The sequence below is a fragment of the Sceloporus occidentalis genome, unplaced genomic scaffold (genome assembly GCF_023333645.1).
Source record: "Sceloporus occidentalis isolate IW3139 unplaced genomic scaffold, rSceOcc1.0.p SCAF_2, whole genome shotgun sequence".
NCBI lineage: Eukaryota > Metazoa > Chordata > Lepidosauria > Squamata > Phrynosomatidae > Sceloporus > Sceloporus occidentalis.
This window is the reverse complement of record NW_028316982.1, coordinates 123,312,063-123,330,600: the sequence shown is the minus strand read 5'-3', so window position 1 is coordinate 123,330,600 and position 18,538 is coordinate 123,312,063. Positions and strand designations below refer to the sequence as shown.

Sequence of the window (18,538 nt, the reverse complement as noted above, 5' to 3'; positions counted from 1 at the left end):
AAACTAAGAGGTCTAAGTGAACAATTGAACGAAAACGTAACAACAAGAATTATTTCAGAACTAGCTCACTTTATTGACTGGTCAGAGGATCAGTTAGACTCAGAGGTGGATAAATTGTACAGGGTGGACTCATGGGCTGCCAAAAATAATAACCTCGCGAGAGACATTATGGTTTTTTTTGTCAGGGAAAGGGTGAGAGATTTAATATTAGAAATAAGCCAAAATAAGAAATTTGAATTGGAAGGTAATGAGATTAAGATATTTAGGGCAATCCCAGCACAAATATTGAGGAAAAGGAGGGACTACACAATTTTAACAGAATACCTAAGACACAATAATATCAGGTACAAATGGGAAAAAACAGAAGGGGTCTCCTTCACCTTTGAAAGAGAAAGATTTGTGATTAACTCAGAAGAAAAAATGAAAGATTTTTTAATCAACAATAAAAAGGAACAGAAAACTGGGGAAACAGAGGAAAGGAAGAAGGAAAGAAAAAGAAGGAGGAACAAGCTAGGGAATATAGAGGTGAAGGAGGGGAATGGAAAAAACCAGGAAACGAAGACTTCAGAGGAAGAAAAAGATAGTTCAGAGGAAACGGACAGATCCTCCTCAGAAGGAAGAGAAAGTGAACTTGAAATAGATTTAGAATTGGTGCAAGCTAAAGCTCAGAAGCAGAAAACGAGAAGCCAAAAGGGAAATAGTGAGAAAAAAGGGGAGCAGACAGAAAATAGGAAGGGGAAAAGGAAATTAAGGAAAAATAGAAGAATAAGGCATTAAATAAAGTTGTGTTAAATAAAAGAAATAATGGTAAACAATTTATTGTCATGGAATATCAATGGGGTAAATTCCAAATTCAAAAGGAGAAGAACTTTTCATTATCTCGCGAAACAAAAAGCAGATATTATTTGCATTCAAGAGACACACATTAAAGAAAAAGACAGGCATGTTTTGGTAATTGCTAAATTAAGAAAGCTTTTTACATCCTGTAATGAATAATGAGTGATGATTACTGTTATATATGTCGATGAATGGAGAAAGAAAAATACCTGTTAAAGTTCATACTCTAATTATGTAAATATCCAAATTTAATTTTAATTGTTAATATTCAAAGCAGAGAATCATTTACTATTGCTTGATAATAATTATGCCGCTACATGTGATGAATCTTATAGCAGAGAGGGTGGGACGGGGGATATGGTGTTGGGTGAGAAAATAGAAAAATTTGATCAAGAATTTATAAAGTGTAAAGTTTATTCGCTTTTGTCATTATTATTTTTCTGTACATGACATTTATGTTATATCTTGATCTAATAAAAATAATTTTTAAAAAAAGCCCTAAATGTCTTGAGACCAACCTATCTTCAGGACCGCCTGCACCTGTACAATCCACCCCATGCTCTCCGGTCCTCTGGGAGGAACTGAATGCAGCCTACAAAAACTAGGCTGACTGCTACCACCCGGAAGACCTTTCCTTCAACCGCTCCCAGATTATGGAATGCCCAGCCGGAGGAGATCCGTCAGATTATCAATTTAGGCAGCTTTAAAAAGGCTGTCAAGACGGATCTCTTCCGGCAGGCCTTTCCTGAACAGCAAACCCAGCCACCAACTGAACCATCCCTCTGAATACGCTGTAGCCCCATTTGCTCACTTTTGTTCACTTTCAAGTATGTTTTTAATAGTTAATTGTTTAACTGAGGTTTTAGGGGAGGGTGGGAATTATTGGGATATAAGGTTTTGTATGTATTCTTTTAACTGTAAGCCACCTCGATTGTCATGGGAGGGAACCTAGCTGGGGAGAGGTTGTAGGGCAATCTGTTGCCCTTTCCGGCCTCCCCCGAGCTCGGCTTTCTCCTGGGGAGGGAGCCCAGCTGAGGAGAGGCTTCAGGGCGATTGGTTGCCCTTGCCAGCCTCTCCCCAGCTGGGCTGCTTCTTGCAGAGGCAGCCCGGTTGGGGAGAAGCTTGGGTCAAGCACCGTACTGATCCGGGATTATAAACCCACCCAGGGTTTTTGGGTCAGTAACTGGCATGTGGCTCTCAATAAGCATAAAACTGTGTATTTATTGATACCCATTCTGTTTTGGCTTTTGTAATGGTAGCATCCTTGGAAAGTGCGTTATGTAAAAAATGACATAACATACCCCAACCAGAAATATACACCACATGGGCAAACATATCATTGAAGTCAACCTTCCACTCATTTATTACACTCCTAAGCCTTATACAAATTAGGACTCTGCTCCTATACATTAATTAAATTCATATTCAGAGATGTTCTTCAAAGTTCCCCTGCTCAGGTTAGGCATATAACAACCCATGGAAGAGCCAGATAAGAGTCCAATTCTTCAGTGGAACACACCATTTGAAGAATTCTTTCCTCAAAGAGGCCTGCCTGGGGCATGCATTTTAATGTATATTTATTTATTTTTAACATGGTTCATTTGTATATTTATTTTTGTTTGTGTAAATCAAACTGAAGAGTACTACATATTTTTAAATAGATGTTAATAACATTTTAAATAACAAATTTAAAGAAAATTTTAAAAAAGCAACTACTTGTCATACCTGTACCATTGGCAGCAGGTGGTTCTGTTCCTTGAGATGCTTTGGTTACGTGGCAAGAATTCCTTGGTGATTTCTTCTGCTTTTTCCATTTTGATGAGTCACTCATTCCGCCTGCTCTCATTTTCAGCTGTGAACAGCAAACATACAGAATGTCTCAAGTGGCCTAAAGAATGGGAGCAGCATTCCATTGAGTCAACCCTAGAGCCCTATAACCTGCCAATCTGTACAAGTATTCCATCTCATGAGCTCAGGATCCAACCTGATCTCAAGTGGAAATCAGTTACCATGTCTGTTAATGTAATTTATAAATAGTATACAGTGTGCCCTTCCCTTACGCAGGGATCCGTTCCGCCCCCCCCCCAGCGTAAAAGAAAAAATGCATAAAGTCAAGCCCCATTAGAAGCAATGGAGCTTGTGCCCGCGGCATGTCCCATTACCTCTTCCTGGCACGCCGAGGCTTCTTCTGGCGCAGGCTTCCAGCATACACTGGAAGCCACTTAAGCCATGCCCGCATATAACATGGGCAAACTGTATAAAAGTTTGTGAAGTCAAAGGTTTCATGGCTGGTGTTCATAGTTTTCTGTGGTTTTTCTGGCTATGTGGCCATGTTCTGGAAGAATTTATTCTTGTTGTTTCACCTGCATCTGTGGCTAGCATCTTCAGAGAGTGCTGGCATAGAAGTGCGTGGAGTATATATACTTGTGTGACCCTTAGTTGGGAGAAAGTGATTTACATGTTAATCTCTAAAGTGGTTGGTTGTTGAATAGCAAGGCCTCAGGTTGGGAGGATATGCATGGTAGATGTGTGTCTATGTAATTAGTAATCAATTGTCTGTGGGGAAAATCCCTGACCATGGATGGTGTTCATTTGCTTGTACTGAGTCTTGATTTTGGTGTTTTTCAGGACTGGTAGCCAAACTTTGTTTATTTTCAGCATTTCTTCTTTCTTATTGAAGTTGTCCAGGTGTTTTGTGGGTTTCAATGGCCTCCCTGTGCATTCTGAACTAGTAGTTGTTGGCATGGCCCAGAATTTCAGTGTTTTCAAATAGCATTCTATACCCAGGATGGTTTATGAAGTGTTCTACTACTGCCGATTTTTCTGGCTAGCTCAATTTGCAATGTCTCTCGTGTTCTTTGATTTGTGTTTGAACACTGTGTTTAGTGGTCCCTAAACCTGCCCACGGCTGCACAGTATATGTACAGTATATAAACTCCTGAAGCAGTGAAAGGGCCTCTCCTATTCCTTTGCTGAGCGCAGCATTTGCTGGATTTTCTTGTTCGGTCTGTAGATCATTTGGAGATGTGTTTCTTCATTGATGTCCCTATTCTGTTCATGACTTCTTTGATGTATGCTAAAAATACCTTTTCCTTTGGTTGTCTTCACACTTGTGCTTTTTTCTGGGTCTGGCAGCTCTTCTGATGTCTGAACTGGAGTAACCATTAGCCTGTAGAGCCCAGTTTAGGTGCTTCAATTCAACTTCCAGGAAGCGGGGTTCGCAGATCCTTTTTGCGGGGTGTACCAGTGTTTTTATTGTGGTCATTTTTTGCCTCAGGTGATGGTTGAAGTTCTCTCATTATCTGTCCGTGTGTGTATGTTTTCTATATTGTGTGTATGTTTTCTGTGACCCAATCATTGTTTCAGTTTGCTGATGACCAGGACATCCAAGAACCTTGAGGCCTTGCCATTCAACAACAGACCAACACAGAGATTAACATGCAAATCACTTCCTCTCAACCAAGGGCAACACAAGTATAGACACCCCACACTTCCATGCCACCATCCCTTGAAGATGCCAGCCACAGATACAGGTGAAATTTCAGGAATAAATTCTTCCAGAATGTGGCCACATAGCCCAGAAAACCCACAGAAAACTATGATATAAGAGTTTGTTAAACAGCTATTTTAGAGCACAACTTAAATGTCATAGGTTTCTTTGTGTGGGGCAGTGGGGCAATGAATCCATATTTTGGAGGTAGTGTTCAGCACTTTAGATGGCTCAAACAAAATTTTGACTAAAACCTTGAGCAGATTCAACCCCCACCACCAATGAAACAGAAGTGCCCGATGTGTGTGTAAACATGCTTGTGTATGTGTGCAGATACATCTGCCGAATGTTCCCAGCCTCCCAACACTCTGCCATGTCTAACATAAGAAGAAACAGAGTAAAAAAGTTATGCTGGATTAATTTGTTTTCAATTACTACATTACAATAATAAGTCTGCAGGACACACCAAATGCTCTGTAAACAAGGACACAGTTGAAATGGGTATAATTGTATTGAGTTCCACAACTTGAAAAGCAAATAAAAGTAGACAGTTTCCCACTTCCATCATCAATCTTAGCTCTGTTGCCAGCAAATAGCGGACTTAGTATTATCCAACCATCCAGGAACCATCCAACCTCTCTCAACTAGGCATAAATGGCCTAATGGAGAGAAGCTGCCTATGGCCAGGTCATCAAGGATAGTGTCTCTCCTCTCGTGGCCTGTCTGGAGTCAGTAATGGGCTGGATGAGGGAAAACCGACTCAGTCTGAATCCAGAGAAAACGGAGGTGCTCGTGATAGGTTCTCCTGGTCCAGGAATGGTGGTGGTTCCACCTGTCCTGAACGGGATCACGCTACCTGTGAAGGACTCCGTGCGCAGCCTGGGGGTGCTTCTTGACTCGTCGCTTCACCTTACAGCTCAGGTGAATGCGACGGTCAAGAACACCTGTTATCAGCTTCGGCTTATTCGCCAGCTGCGCCCATACCTGGCCCAGAGGGACCTTGAAACGGTGGTACACGCTCTGGTAACCTCTAGACTGGATTTCTGCAATGCGCTCTACATGGGGCAACCCTTATACCATACCCGGAAGCTACAGTTGGTACAAAATATGGCAGCCAGTCTGATCACTGGTACTTCCAGGGCCAGCCACATTACACTTGTGCTAAAAGACCTGCATTGGCTGCCTATCCGCTTCCGGGCACAGTATAAGGTGTTGGTGATTACCTATAAAGCCCTACATGGCTTGGGCCCGGGATACCTGAAGGACCGCCTCTCCCCATACAATCCGCCCCGCACCCTCAGAACCTCTGGGCAGCAACTACTTAGGGTCCCAGGGGCCAGACTCACCTCCACAAGGAGGAGGACGTAGTCCATCGCTGCCCCGGCCCTTTGGAACACGCTGCCCACAGAGCTCCACTCGGCCACCTCCCTGGCTCAATTTAGAAGGGATCTAAAAACCTTCTTATTCCAAGCTGCATTCCCCGAGTGAAGCTCCAGTTGGCCTGCCTCCCTCTTCTGTTAACATGTTGGATGGCTGATGGGTTTTTAATTTGTTTTTTAATATGTGTATTTTGCCTGTTTATTTGTATATGCTTTGTATTTTATTGTATTGATTTTATATGCTGTTCACCGCCCTGATCATTGGAAGGGCGGTATATAAATAAAAATTTTATTTTATTATTATTTATCAAAATATCCACCTTTCTGTCTGCATTGGGTTTTGAATCTCATGTAATTCTTTTACTACCATCTAGGTATTATTGTTATGAAGAATGCTGAAAGGCCTTTCTTCAACTATATATTCACTATTATATTTTACCAAAATTTCAAAACAAATGAATCAGATATAATTTTAAATTCAAATTTGGAAATATCTACATAAATTAATAAGCTCCAAAATCAAAGGGTTGTCTTTAAAATCTCATAGTTCAATCTATCCCTTTGTTTAATTGATAAAAAATTGAAACAGTTGTGATATTCAATGAAAGGAAATGCCACTGCTTTAGGTGTATTTCATAATAAAGCATGGTGCAAAAATAAAGGTAAAGATTTCCCCTTTGACAAGTCATGTCTGTCTGTAGGATGAAGTGCTCATCTGAGTTACTAAGGCGAGGGAGCCAGCGTTATCAGAGACGATTCCGTGGTCATGGGGCCAGCATGACTGCACAGAATCCTATTACCTTCCCACCAAAGTGGCACCTATTTATCTACTTGTACTTTTACATGGTTTCAAACTGTTATGTTGGCAGAAGCTGGAACTAGTGACGGGAGTTCACTCCGTAACACAGCACTTGGATCTCGAACTGCCAACCTGCCAATCTTGCAATCGTCAGAGTCATGTCTTAACCACTGAGCCACTATGTAACCATGGGATATCATTCCTTAAATGAACCTTCAGGGTAGGTAACAGTGAACAAAACTTAAAATCTAGTATTACTGCAACAAAATAGCACACAGGAACAACAATAAATTTTGTAAAAATCAACATGATCTGAATTTTTAAAACATTTTGGGTACACTAAAAAAAGGAGGGGAGTTCATCTAGCATCTAAAACGCATTATTTTAGCAACACATGACTTTCTCTAGGATTGTTATCCGAGGACAGGACTCCTCAAGTGAATAGACACTTTCCCTGATCATCACTATCCTAACCACTGACAGTGGAGGTATCTGGAGAAGAAACCCCGGTTGATGATCTTAACTAGTCAGGTTAATCTGAGAATCTTAAAATACCCCCGACTCAAGACATATAGGACCTCAAAAACTACAACGAGCAATTTGAAACATACTAAAAGGCAATTTAGTATTTTCACAACTGGTGAACTTTAGTCTAGCCACTGACAAGAGCAGCAACCATATTTTAGATCAAATGGCATTTCCCCCCCCCCCTTTAAAAAGAAACAAAATACAGCCCACTCTCCCCAACTATGGGCTTGCCATAGTTGCGGATTTAAGCACTGGTGGGCGACAAATTCAAATACCGCCAATGGCCATATGTGCATACAGCTGAGGCAGAGTGGCCATGCACACCACCACTGAAAACTATGGGACTTGAGGTCCCATGGTTTTTAAAATCTGGGGGGGGGGGGGGGGTTGGGGTCGGAATCCCCACAGCTAAGAAGAACCCACTGTAATCTAGTCCAGTCCCCTTTGAGGCCAAGGGATGGACAAAATGCAGACTAGAGGCCATTTTTGTGGCTCCAGGGGATCAAGAAATGTTTGCAAAATTTTGCAAACATGTTTTTGTCCTAAATGCCTCCTAGGTGGCTTTGGAGGCATTTCCCCAATATTGTGGGGACCCCAATTGAATTATATGCCCAGGAGAGGCCTTTATTAAAACAGAAAATAAACAAGAAGCACTTCCACTCATTTCCTATTGTTTTTTTAAAAAAAGCCTTTCCTAGGCCTATAATGGCCCAGGAGGCCCAAAAGTCCTAGTGGACATACCCCTCCATGTCTCTAAGCAAGCATTTGGAGCAAAATTTTGATATATAATTTTTTCCAGGGGCTGGTGTGGTTAGGTATCTGGCCCTCCAAGTTTTCCTGAGGGGTTAATGTGACTCCCTACCCTTCCACAGTTGCCAACTTCAGATCTAAAGCCATGGTAAATAAAATTGCTCCATCCTCTCCATGGCAGCCCTTCAAATATCATGTTGTGTCTTTGTCTTCTCCAGGCTAAACACACCCAACATCTCCTATCTTTCATACTAGGATTTGGGTCTCTAAGCTCCTTCCAACTCATAGGATTGGGATATCCAAGCACCTTATTCTTCTCTGGGTACTTTCCAGTATGTTGATAACTCCAGGAGAGATCCGATCAAGGCAAAATAAAGTATCCCTATTACTTCTTGTGATCAAAACAATACCGTACCATTTTTAGTCCTGCACTACCCTGTTGTTCAGCTTGATCAAAATCCCCAGAGTCTTTTACATTTGCATTTCCATTTACTAATGTCAAACTAGATGTCATCCAACCTGTATATGTGCATCTGAAATTCTAACCTACATGCAAAACTCTACATTTATCTTATACTCTGTTCTCAGTTTGTTGAGATCATCATGAATCCTATTTCTTTCTTAAGTTATACAATACTCCTCCAGATAAGCATTACCTGCAAATTTGATGAACCTCTCTATTCCCCACCCTGTTCCCCTTTCTCTAGTAGGCAAAGACCTTGTTTAAGCAGGCTTTTAATGAATAATTCTTCACTGGAGATTTCTTATGGTCTAGTTTTACCCTTTCATATGTTTTTAATGATTTTATATTGTTTAATGTATGATTTCAAGAATGGCAATAGTTTGTGTTTTAATTTTATTGTTACACTTTGTTAATCACTGTCTCACTATGGCCGGCTATCCAGCTGAAATTCACCTAACAAATTCACCGACAAAATATAGCCCATATTTTGCTGTCTTTCTAAAAATAATATCATGATGACCTTGTTAGCCATGCTGAAGTCAAAGTGTATTATGTTCACAGCATACACTGATTAAACAGCTTAGTAACTGAGGCCCATTACAGACCGCCCAAAAGGGGCGGTCTTGGGCCGGTGCCGGTTGCAGCGCGGAGGAGCCCCAGCAGCCAAACCGTGACACTCCTCCGCGCTGCAAAAAAGGAGTGCAGAAATCGCACTCCTTCCGGCAACCCGGAAGAGCCGCCGCAAGTGCCAAAGCGCGCACTCGCGACGGCTCTTCCGGGTTTAGACGTCCGGACGCTGTGCGTCCGTTACGTCAAGATGGCCGCGCCCGTCTGTATAGGGTGCCGCCATCTTGCCATACAGAATACGCGCGAGGGGCAAGGCGCGTCCGGAAGCGCCGCCCCTCGCGCGTATTCCTGGCGCAACGACGGCGCCGCTTAGGCCCGTTTGTAAGGCGCCTGAGTCAACTGAGTTAAGATTAGTTTGGCATGATCTGTTGTTCAAAAGCTGGTTAATGACCCTTAAAGTAATGTCCCAGAATTTTTCCAAGGATTAACATCCAATTAATCTATAGTTAGTTTCCTGGATTCTTTTTTTAAAAAAAAAAGATGGAAACTTTGTCTACTTTTAGTCTTGTAGCTCTTCAACTGTTCTCTAAGATTTTTTTAAAAGATTATATCCACAACTTTTAAATGCCTTAAGTATCATGGCCACTACTATTTCTCCTAATCCAACAGCAGCTAAAGCAAAGAGTCTGTCAGAATTGGATTAAATTCCATCATCTGTCTGCTGCCCAACAGTGGTATAAACACTCAAAGTGCAGCTCAGCTAGACTGAGACATTGCTGAGAGAGACATCGTCCTTATAGAAAGCTGCAGCACCCACCCTCGGTCCACAAACTCTAATTCATGCTGTACCCAAGTAGACAGAAAGTACATTAGTTCCTCTCCTCTCTTATCCATCCAACCTATTCAAAAAAAAAATTAAAAATAGGAAAGAGTTGTTTTATAATGGATTGGATAATGCTCTATATTATTATATTGACAAAGTTACAGTCATCAGCTCTTCCCATTAGTGACTATTCACCATTTTTATGTGACCGTCTTAAATATAAATGCTATTCATACACATCAAGGAAAAGGAATCTCATAATTTGTTTTCTAGGTAGTTTCTTGGGTGGTACTACACTGTAGTCATTTGTCAGGCATCTTCTATAAAATTATACTGTTATGAGGCTCTAGAGGGGAGTTTCTAAATCATAATGGCAAGACTGATCTGAAGAAGTGTTCTCATTTCATCTTAATTAGAAGGATGTTAATCATTTATTTTAGGTAACTTTTATCATAAAAAGAGTTTGAAAACCATAAATCTAGCTTTGGGTAAGCAGCTCTGTATGAGTATCGCTGACTACTAAAATTACTGTGCATTCCACATACTTATAAAGTGTCTCCTATGCTAAATCTCTAAATAAATCTTTTAACAACACTGACAATATCTGCAGCCATGTCCCCCACTCCCAGATTGCGAAGGCTACTTTCTTTCATTTGTTTCTAATCAACCTCTCTAGAACTGTACTAATGGCACAAAACAATAATTTTCAAAATGGGATCTAAATTAATGACAAAATATTCTAATTTAATTACTTAACACTCACAGCACCATCCGTAAGTTAAATGCTCTGTGAATTCTTAAAATGGTTTGAAAACACCATTTCTGGTATTTATAATGCCATTTACCTCCTCATCAAGTAAAGCCTTCTCTCTGAAACTATTCCAAACAGATGGCCACTTTACTACATGCATGCTTCCCAAGCCATGCTGCACAAGAAAGATGAATAAAAGCTTTTGATGCACAAGACATAGCTAGCACCCCCAAATGCTTGCAGAAGGGAAGGAGAGAAAGAGAGACCTTCAATTTCTTAAAGAGCAGTACTCTCTCTAACTGGTTCAGGGCTTTGGACTGTTCCCCACTACACAGATCCAGGCTGTTGAGGAGATATGGAGACATCTGTGAAAGACAGTCACATGTATGGTTTGAAAAAAGAAAAAGAAAACTAAATCCAAACAGAGAATCAATGTAACAATGCACAGAATGAAGTGAAAGCATAGAATGCAAAGGCAAGCAGGATAGAAGAACTGGAAACTTTATCAGCTGCAAAAAGCCATCACCTTATCATTGAGAAGCTATCATACATTACTTGCATACAGAAAATAATTCAGCCTTGTATGTCTATCGCTTCTGTGATATACCTATTTCCTAAACACAGCACACCTTTTGAAGACATTATTTTTGCAAGCATGAACTACCACAAGGTCCTCCCTAGTGATGTAAATCCTGAACCCAAAACACTGAACTGGCTGGTGTAAACCTTGAACCCACAATATCTTACAAGGTTAGGGTGAATTTTCCATACTTTTTTCTCTGGATCAGTGAACTTCAACATTTTAGAGGTCCAGACCCTTCGAGAATCTGACAAAATATGGATTCCCTATCCAGAAAAACATACATAAACACATACACTAAAATTCTGCATACTTTTCATTTTATTGCATTGGAAATTGATTTATTTCATGTAGAATAGTCTAGAACAAAAATATTACAATAAACACTTGAAAAAATATGTTTTTTCCTCACTAGAACAAGAAAAATTCAAAGTAACAGTGGGAAATCAAAAGGGGGAAAGCATTTTTTTCCATCCAGTTCATGGAATGAGCCCAGGTTAACAACCATTGTTCTAGGTACTGTGAACTGTAATGCCCATCATTGTTGAAAAGTGGCTATATATGTTGTGTCTGACAAAAGGTGCAGTCCTAAACGTTAGATAGGGGTCACAATGAATAACAGTACTATAGGCCAGGGATGGGTAACTTTGGAGGGAGTGGGGACCGTTTTTTCACCCTTGGACCCAAGCAGGGGTCTCACTAGTGTGCCCAAAGCTACCAGAAGTGATATCTTGCCATGTAGAGTTTTGTTTTCAACCAATGTGGCAGAGGGTATAAGTGTTGCAGGAGGTGTGGGGTTGTGGGAGCAAAATCAACATTTGGGGCATTTGTTGCTTCTGTCACTTCCCTGGTGGTGCAGTGGTTAAATGCCAGTACTGCAGCCACTCACTCAAAACCATAAAGTTGCGAATTCAATACCAGTGAAAGGGCTCAAGCTCGACTCAGGCTTGCATCCTTCACTAAAATGAATACCCAGATTGTTGGGGGCAATTAGCTTACACTTTGTAAACTGCTTAGGGAGTGCTTAAGTGCACTAATAAGCGGTATAGAAATGTACTTGCTATTGCTATGGCTAAGAATGCTTATGAAAACGTCACAGTTCAGGCTAAACTACAGATTATTAGAACCCTTCTACTTTTTAATTTGTCTGCTCCTTTCTTCATTTCCTGTTCTCTCCACCTACTCAAATATACAAGGAAAGAAAGCTAACAGAAGAACTATATTTTCCATATTTAGACCAAGGAACAAAGGCAAGATGCCTGTCACGAAACCAACGCCTGCCAATGTTTTCCTCTATATATCCCAAAATGCTTACCAATAGCGCTATATAAATAATAATACAATAATTATGAGGTCTTCTGGATGAAGTACAGTACTCGCCTCTGTATTCAATCTTCCTCCGGAAGGAAGAAGAGGTGGAGATGCCAGTTATTGCTGAAGGTATCAAAGTGATATAAACAATAGAACGTTTATGGAGAAAACAATAAAGAGTAAAAAAAAGTCAGGGTGGAGGGAAATTATGTATATCTTTAATGAGGGAGTTGACACTGTCTCTCATCACACTGTATGCTTTTAAGGGCTAGGATGAATATCTTCCTGCTCAGTTTCCCCTAACTGTGATCAAAAAGGTCTAAAAAAAGAAGCAGACGTGAAATAGTTGCTGTGACTACACAGATAACCACTTGAAGAACATTCATAAGCAATCCATTTTTCTCCTTTGTGCAAACAGATACATGAGGCACAAGTGAGCTAATGTACTGGAAGCTGGATGTACTAACTTTGTGTACAGCACATAGCATTAGCCCTTGAATACAGTCAATGGCATAATGTGTAATAAAGATGGAGGGAATCAGCCATACTGAAGCCATGCACAGCACATTCAGTGGACATGGCTGGATGAGATCAGATAGTTTTAACTCACTCTCTCTACACTGAGAGTTCTAGCAGCAGATGATGGCAGTGTTAATCTACTGAGAAAGCTAATGCCCTTATAGTAGGGAAGGTAGGAGAAAAACTGAAATTAACAATGTCTTAACACACACAAAAGGTACAATGGAGATGGAAACCTATCCCATAGCAAATGTTCAGGATCTGAACAGTAGCTTTCTGTTGATACAGAAAATGGAGACAGAAAACGACAGGAAAAACTACTTCCTGTTGAGGATGAAAAGAGAAGATTCTGAATAAAAATGCACAAACACAGGATTTCCTTGGCACTGTGGGCATAGAGACAAGGAAGAGGATGATATAGTTCCAAAGTTTGTGGGCTAAGGCAATAAAACCAGGGCACTGGTTTTCACAAAGAGGTAACACAAGAGGTAACAAGTTGCATGTGTCTGTAAGCTGAAAGGGCCTGTACATTGGTGCAAGAGCACAACAGAAAAACCCCAAGCCAACAACAAAGAAACTTACTAAGGGCATGAGGCAGGATGTTCAATAAGGACATTCTGAAATATGAGCTGAAAATGCTGTCTTGTGTAGCTCAAGCAAAAGAAGTTCTAAGCCTAAAGTATAAATTCAGAAGGTACTCTAGTATTCTTGCCAACAAAAGGAAGGAGATAATGGTACTCAATGAGCAGCCATTCAAGTTATACAGTGTAGTGGGAGATAGAGAAAAGGGAGGTGGTTGCACCATCCTGGTGACAGAATTTATAACAGGGTTTTAGTCACCCACAAACTGTTTCCTATTCCACATAAACTGATCAGTCATGGCAACAAGCCTCCCGGGCTGAAAATGCTGCTGTTTAATGACAGGTCAATAAATGGTAAACCAGCTGCCATTCAGGACTTGATCCATGATGAACATGCTGACGTGGCATGTATTACAGAGACCTGGTTGGATGAGGCTGGGGGTGAGGGTGGTAATCTCTCTAAGTTTTGCACACCAGGATTCCCAGCAGGTGACATGGGGGTGGGGTGGATGGAGTTGCAGTGGTCTATCATGATAGCATCTCCCTGGCCAGGAACTCTATCAGGATTTCAGTGTGTTTATTTAAAGATGGATAGTTGGGATATATTAGGCGTACCACCCACTGCACTTCTTAACAGTTTCCCTTCCTGAGGTAGCCAGGGTGGTCTTCGGGGTGATTTTGGGAGTCTTCACAGCTTATACTGATGGGGAACTTTAAAAGCTTTGCTGAGGCTACCCTGTCAGAAGTGGCTCTGGACTTCATGTCCACCATGATAACCATGGGCCTGTCCCAACTGTTTTCTGGCTGCTGGGTACACTCTAGACCAATAATTTCCAAAATGGGTAATGTGCTACCCATAGGAATGATGGGAAAATCCAGGTAGGTAATGAGGGAAAGGGGGTGTCAGGGATGTCGTCAGTCAAGCTATTAGTGTGCAACAAAGACCACTAGACAGTTTTGCTTATCACTTAATGTGGTGGTGTCTACCTCTCTTTGCCTGTCTGAGTGAGTTCACTCCCTTAGTCGCCTCTTTTGCTAGTAGTGAAAGCAGCAACTGGGAAACTCTCACGAGGGTTAGGCACAAGGTAACCCTTTGGTGGATCAAAACGGCACGACTTTAGGACAGATTAACTGAATGACTGGAGCAAAGATAGAGCATGTGGCTGTGGAGGAGAAGGGAGGTTTCAAATTTAGGACCCTATTTAAGCTTTGTGTGCTTTGCTGGGACTTGAGTGGCAGGTTGGAGCTGTCCTGTTCCTACTGTTTTCTTTTGTCGGATAGGCTGAGAGAAGAGGTAGCTGAAGCAACAATGTTTGAACAGGAGGATTGTGTGGAGAAGGCACATCTCTAGGGAGAAGTATCCAGGGTCGATTCTTGGAAAGTGTCCTTCACCTCATATTGGCTCCTGTAGTTAAAATCTCTTCCTTTCTCCATCCACACCAAGCTCCAGTCCAGAGCATGTGCCTTCTGTAAACCCCTCTACACACATATTGGCTGCGCCCTTCTCTGTCCCAGTGAAGAAGAAATAAGAAAAACTTTGTATCAGAAGCAACAATGTTTAAGCAGGAGGACAACTTAAAACTGCGTGGGGAAGGCACATCCCTGGGGGGAAAGCGGAAAGCCGGCTGTGCCTCTCTGTGCCCTGGTAAAGAAGAACTGAGAGTCCTTCCACACTGGGAAGAAAAGTGGGGTACCAGCTGTGCCACTCTCTACTGTGGCAAAGAAAGATTGAAAGTCCTTCCTCGCTAGCGAGAAGCTTCTCCCTTTTTATCCGGTTACCTTGGCAGCAGCAACCGAGCAGTTGGCTGCACAGCTAACAAAAAGACTCTCTAGTTTGCTGGCGTTATAGCAAAAGCCAGGGCAAGCAAGGTACTTTTGTGCCAGCAGGCATTGCACTGGAGATCCCACTCTTAAGCCAGAGGCAGCTCCTCATTCTGCAAAGGAGAAATGAGTGCCAGGATCTCAGATAAAACAAGAACAGTGGAACAGTTCGACAGTGGAACACACTGTCTCAGAGAGTGGTAGAGTCTCCTTCTTTGCAGGTCTTTAAACAGAGGCTGTGGCCATCTGTCAGGGGTGCTTTGATTGTGAGTTCCTGCATGTTGGGAGTTGGACTGGATGGCGCTTGTGGCCTCTTCTAACTTTATGATTCTATGATTTTAAGATTTCCTAAGATGATCCTATACAAGTTCAAATCAAACTGACAGGACCACACAAAGACCACAAAGGAACACGATGAATGGAAGGAGGCAACAGTTTCCACCAGCAGGAGTTACTACCCTACAGAACTAAACAGAGTAGCTGTCTGTTGGTTCATTCAAATATCAAGATACAGTATCAATTCATTGGATAAACCTGTATGAGATTCAGAGTTATGCCACTGACACCATTGCTAATTTTTAACTTTGTTTATCGAATGTAGTCATCTGAATTTATTTTTCATTAATAGTGTACACAGTATTTTAACAGCAAAGGACTCAATAAAAAAAAATCAAGAGTCTGAGTCTTACCTTTTTTATGTTAGTCCCCACATAGCTTTTAGGTTCCTCTTTAAATTGAGGTAATCTGAAATAATATGAGTATGCAATATTATTAAGGACAAAAAATAAGGGGAAAATCTCTTCTTATCAGACACTAGTTATAATGGAATTGCAACTCTGAAGATTTCTTCTCTGTGTGTAATTTTCGGGGGGGGGGGGGGGGAACAGCCTCCAAACTCAGATGTGTGAATGAGCATTTGGCAAATTTTCACTATGGATGTAGAAAGATAGCCATCCCTAATATAAATGTGGCAACCTACACCATGATTACATTCTAGAAGACTCAATTTCTAAATACAGCAGTGGCAGATTAAAATATTTTAACATGACTATACCTTACATAAAGGTATTAAAACTTTGCCAAATTGCTGCACTGGAACCTCTTTGAATCATTGGGTAACTCAAATTTTGCAACATTATGTAAGGAATGTATTCTAATGCCCATAACTGTGGATAAATATGCTCTCTAAATACTATCCTTAATTAAGTGGTAAAGTTGAAGTTGGACATACTGGCACCCGCTAATAATTGTCTACAGAGTATGCATAAAGCTTTAGATTTCTAGCATCTTAACTTCTGAAAATATTCTGAAAAGCCAAGCATTTTTTTTTTTCATTTATAGACTGCTACATCTTTTGTTTAAAAAATCAGGCAGAATAGGACAAGATAATGTCTCTGGATCTATGAAAAAGTGAAATAAACTATAAATAATTTGTCCCAGTTGTTTCCAAAAGTGCAATGCTCCTTATTGACTGAACTGAAACTGTGTAAGAAATATGTAGTTAAAAATGTCTCTAGGAATAGAACATGTAAATATGGATTCAGATGAAGTTTTGATTAGAGCAAACAGGACTATTCAAGACTTACATGGAAAACCCATGGACATACTGGATTAACTGAAAATGCTCCTTTCAGAAACATATAAGCTTGAAGATTCTGTCAAGTGTCTTTTTGCAGTCAACACCAGCAAAGAGACTATCATTATATCACAATGGCTGAATGCTCACAAACTTATTTCCTGGTCGAGAGTAAAGAGAGGAGAATGGTGATCTGAGTCGCTGTGTACAGCAGTAACACTCGTTATGTGTGCCCTTCAGGGTGAACATTTACTGTTTTTGTCTAAACAAGGATGGATTAGATAGGCAGACCAAATGAAAAGTAAAGATGATCCAGTAGATCATTCTCCTTGACGCTCCTTGGTCAAAATATTCCATATGACTTAAGGTCATATGGAAGTGGGGACCTACTTAAGAACAGAATCAGGAGTAATTCTTCAGTCTTAATTGATAATCACACCTATGTGAGATTTAATTTCTAACTAAACTACAACTGTTTCTTTTAATACCAAAGCTAGACTGCAAACATTTTTATGCTTTGCTCCATAAGAAACCTCAATGTTCATGAACATTCTATAGAACTGATGCATGCCAACATGACAGTTCACCAATACACACACAATATGGTAAAGAGAGTTTCTTAGTTTAGAAACAATATTTCAGTGCTGTGAGGTAGGCTCCAATTCTATAATGTGACTAGCTAAAAATACCAAAACGTTCATATTATCATCTCCTTCCATTCCTATTTGCTAATCTTAACAACATTACTTTTAAAAAAGATTATTATTTATGCGCTACTGACAAGCCCAGGGGTCCAGGTACTACAGGATAAGAATTCAAAAAAATATTTAGGAGCAATATTTAGAGAGAGCTAGCAGTCAAAAACAGAATGCCCTCTGATCCATAATATATCACTAGAAGAAAACCCAAAAATCAATCAGAAGCTGGTATCCAAAAAAGTAATCCAAATAGGCCAAATAAATAACTGAGATTAACAACTAGTGACTATTATATTAGCAGTTTCCCTCACATTTATTTATACTGTTACTAGTAAGCCAGTGTGCTGCTGAGTTTAGCTGCCATGGAATCCACTTGCACCACAGCTTTAGCCAAGAAAGGTAAAGCAGAAATTTGCCTTGGCTAAGTGGATCTTAGTGAGCTTAGTGAGTAAACTTTCCAAATTTTTTTGGTAGGCAAAAAAACCAAGCAGACAGAGGTCCTTCAGTATACAAATTAGAATTAAATCAAGATGCACCTTCAAGCCACCTGTTAATTTATGGAGTTATCCCATGAATTTCATAGGGTTTTCTTAGGCAAGGAATACTCAGAGATGGTTTTGCCACTTGCTTCCTCTGATCTGTAACACCTGGCATTTGTTAACGGTCTCCCATCCGAGTACTAACCAGGGCTGCCCATGCTTAGTTCCCAAGATCAGGCAGGATCTGGTGCCTTTAGGTTATTTAGGCTATCGCCTTCCTTATTTCCTTCTGTAGTCCTTCAGACTGGCTGGGGCTGGATTTGAGAGCTTTTGAACCTGAACCAGATCAAAACATCAAGGGTTCATCACAAGGCACTAAGGGTGTACACTGAAATCCTATGCGTGCTACTTGCATTCAGTTTTGCCATTTTCTTAAGGTAGTAAAAACTTAATTAGGCCACCCTTTGATGGCAAATGACTAACGAAGCTGCTGCTGCTGCTGCTTCATTAATCTCAACTGGCTCCCATGTTACTTTATACTCCCATTTTGGGAGAAAGGCAGGATATAAATCCCATAAATAAATAA

At 40.7% G+C, this 18,538-nt stretch overlaps 1 protein-coding gene across 9 annotated transcripts in view; it reads right to left on the bottom strand.

Moving 5' to 3' along the window:
* GBF1 (golgi brefeldin A resistant guanine nucleotide exchange factor 1) overlaps positions 1-18,538 on the bottom strand; it is a 140,692-nt gene that overhangs the window by 61,777 nt on the left and 60,377 nt on the right. For 6 of the 9 annotated variants that reach the window (XM_089510832.1, XM_089510833.1, XM_089510839.1 and 3 more), the window contains exons 8-9: positions 15,889-15,943; positions 2,563-2,689 (exon numbers count right to left, since the gene is read on the bottom strand). In XM_089510832.1, the coding sequence (XP_089366958.1) occupies positions 2,563-2,689; positions 15,889-15,943 (182 nt within the window). Of the gene's footprint in view, positions 1-2,562; positions 2,690-10,653; positions 10,753-15,888; positions 15,944-18,538 lie in introns of all 9 variants that reach the window. The other 3 variants (XM_089510841.1, XM_089510840.1, XM_089510836.1) reach the window with 2 other exon arrangements.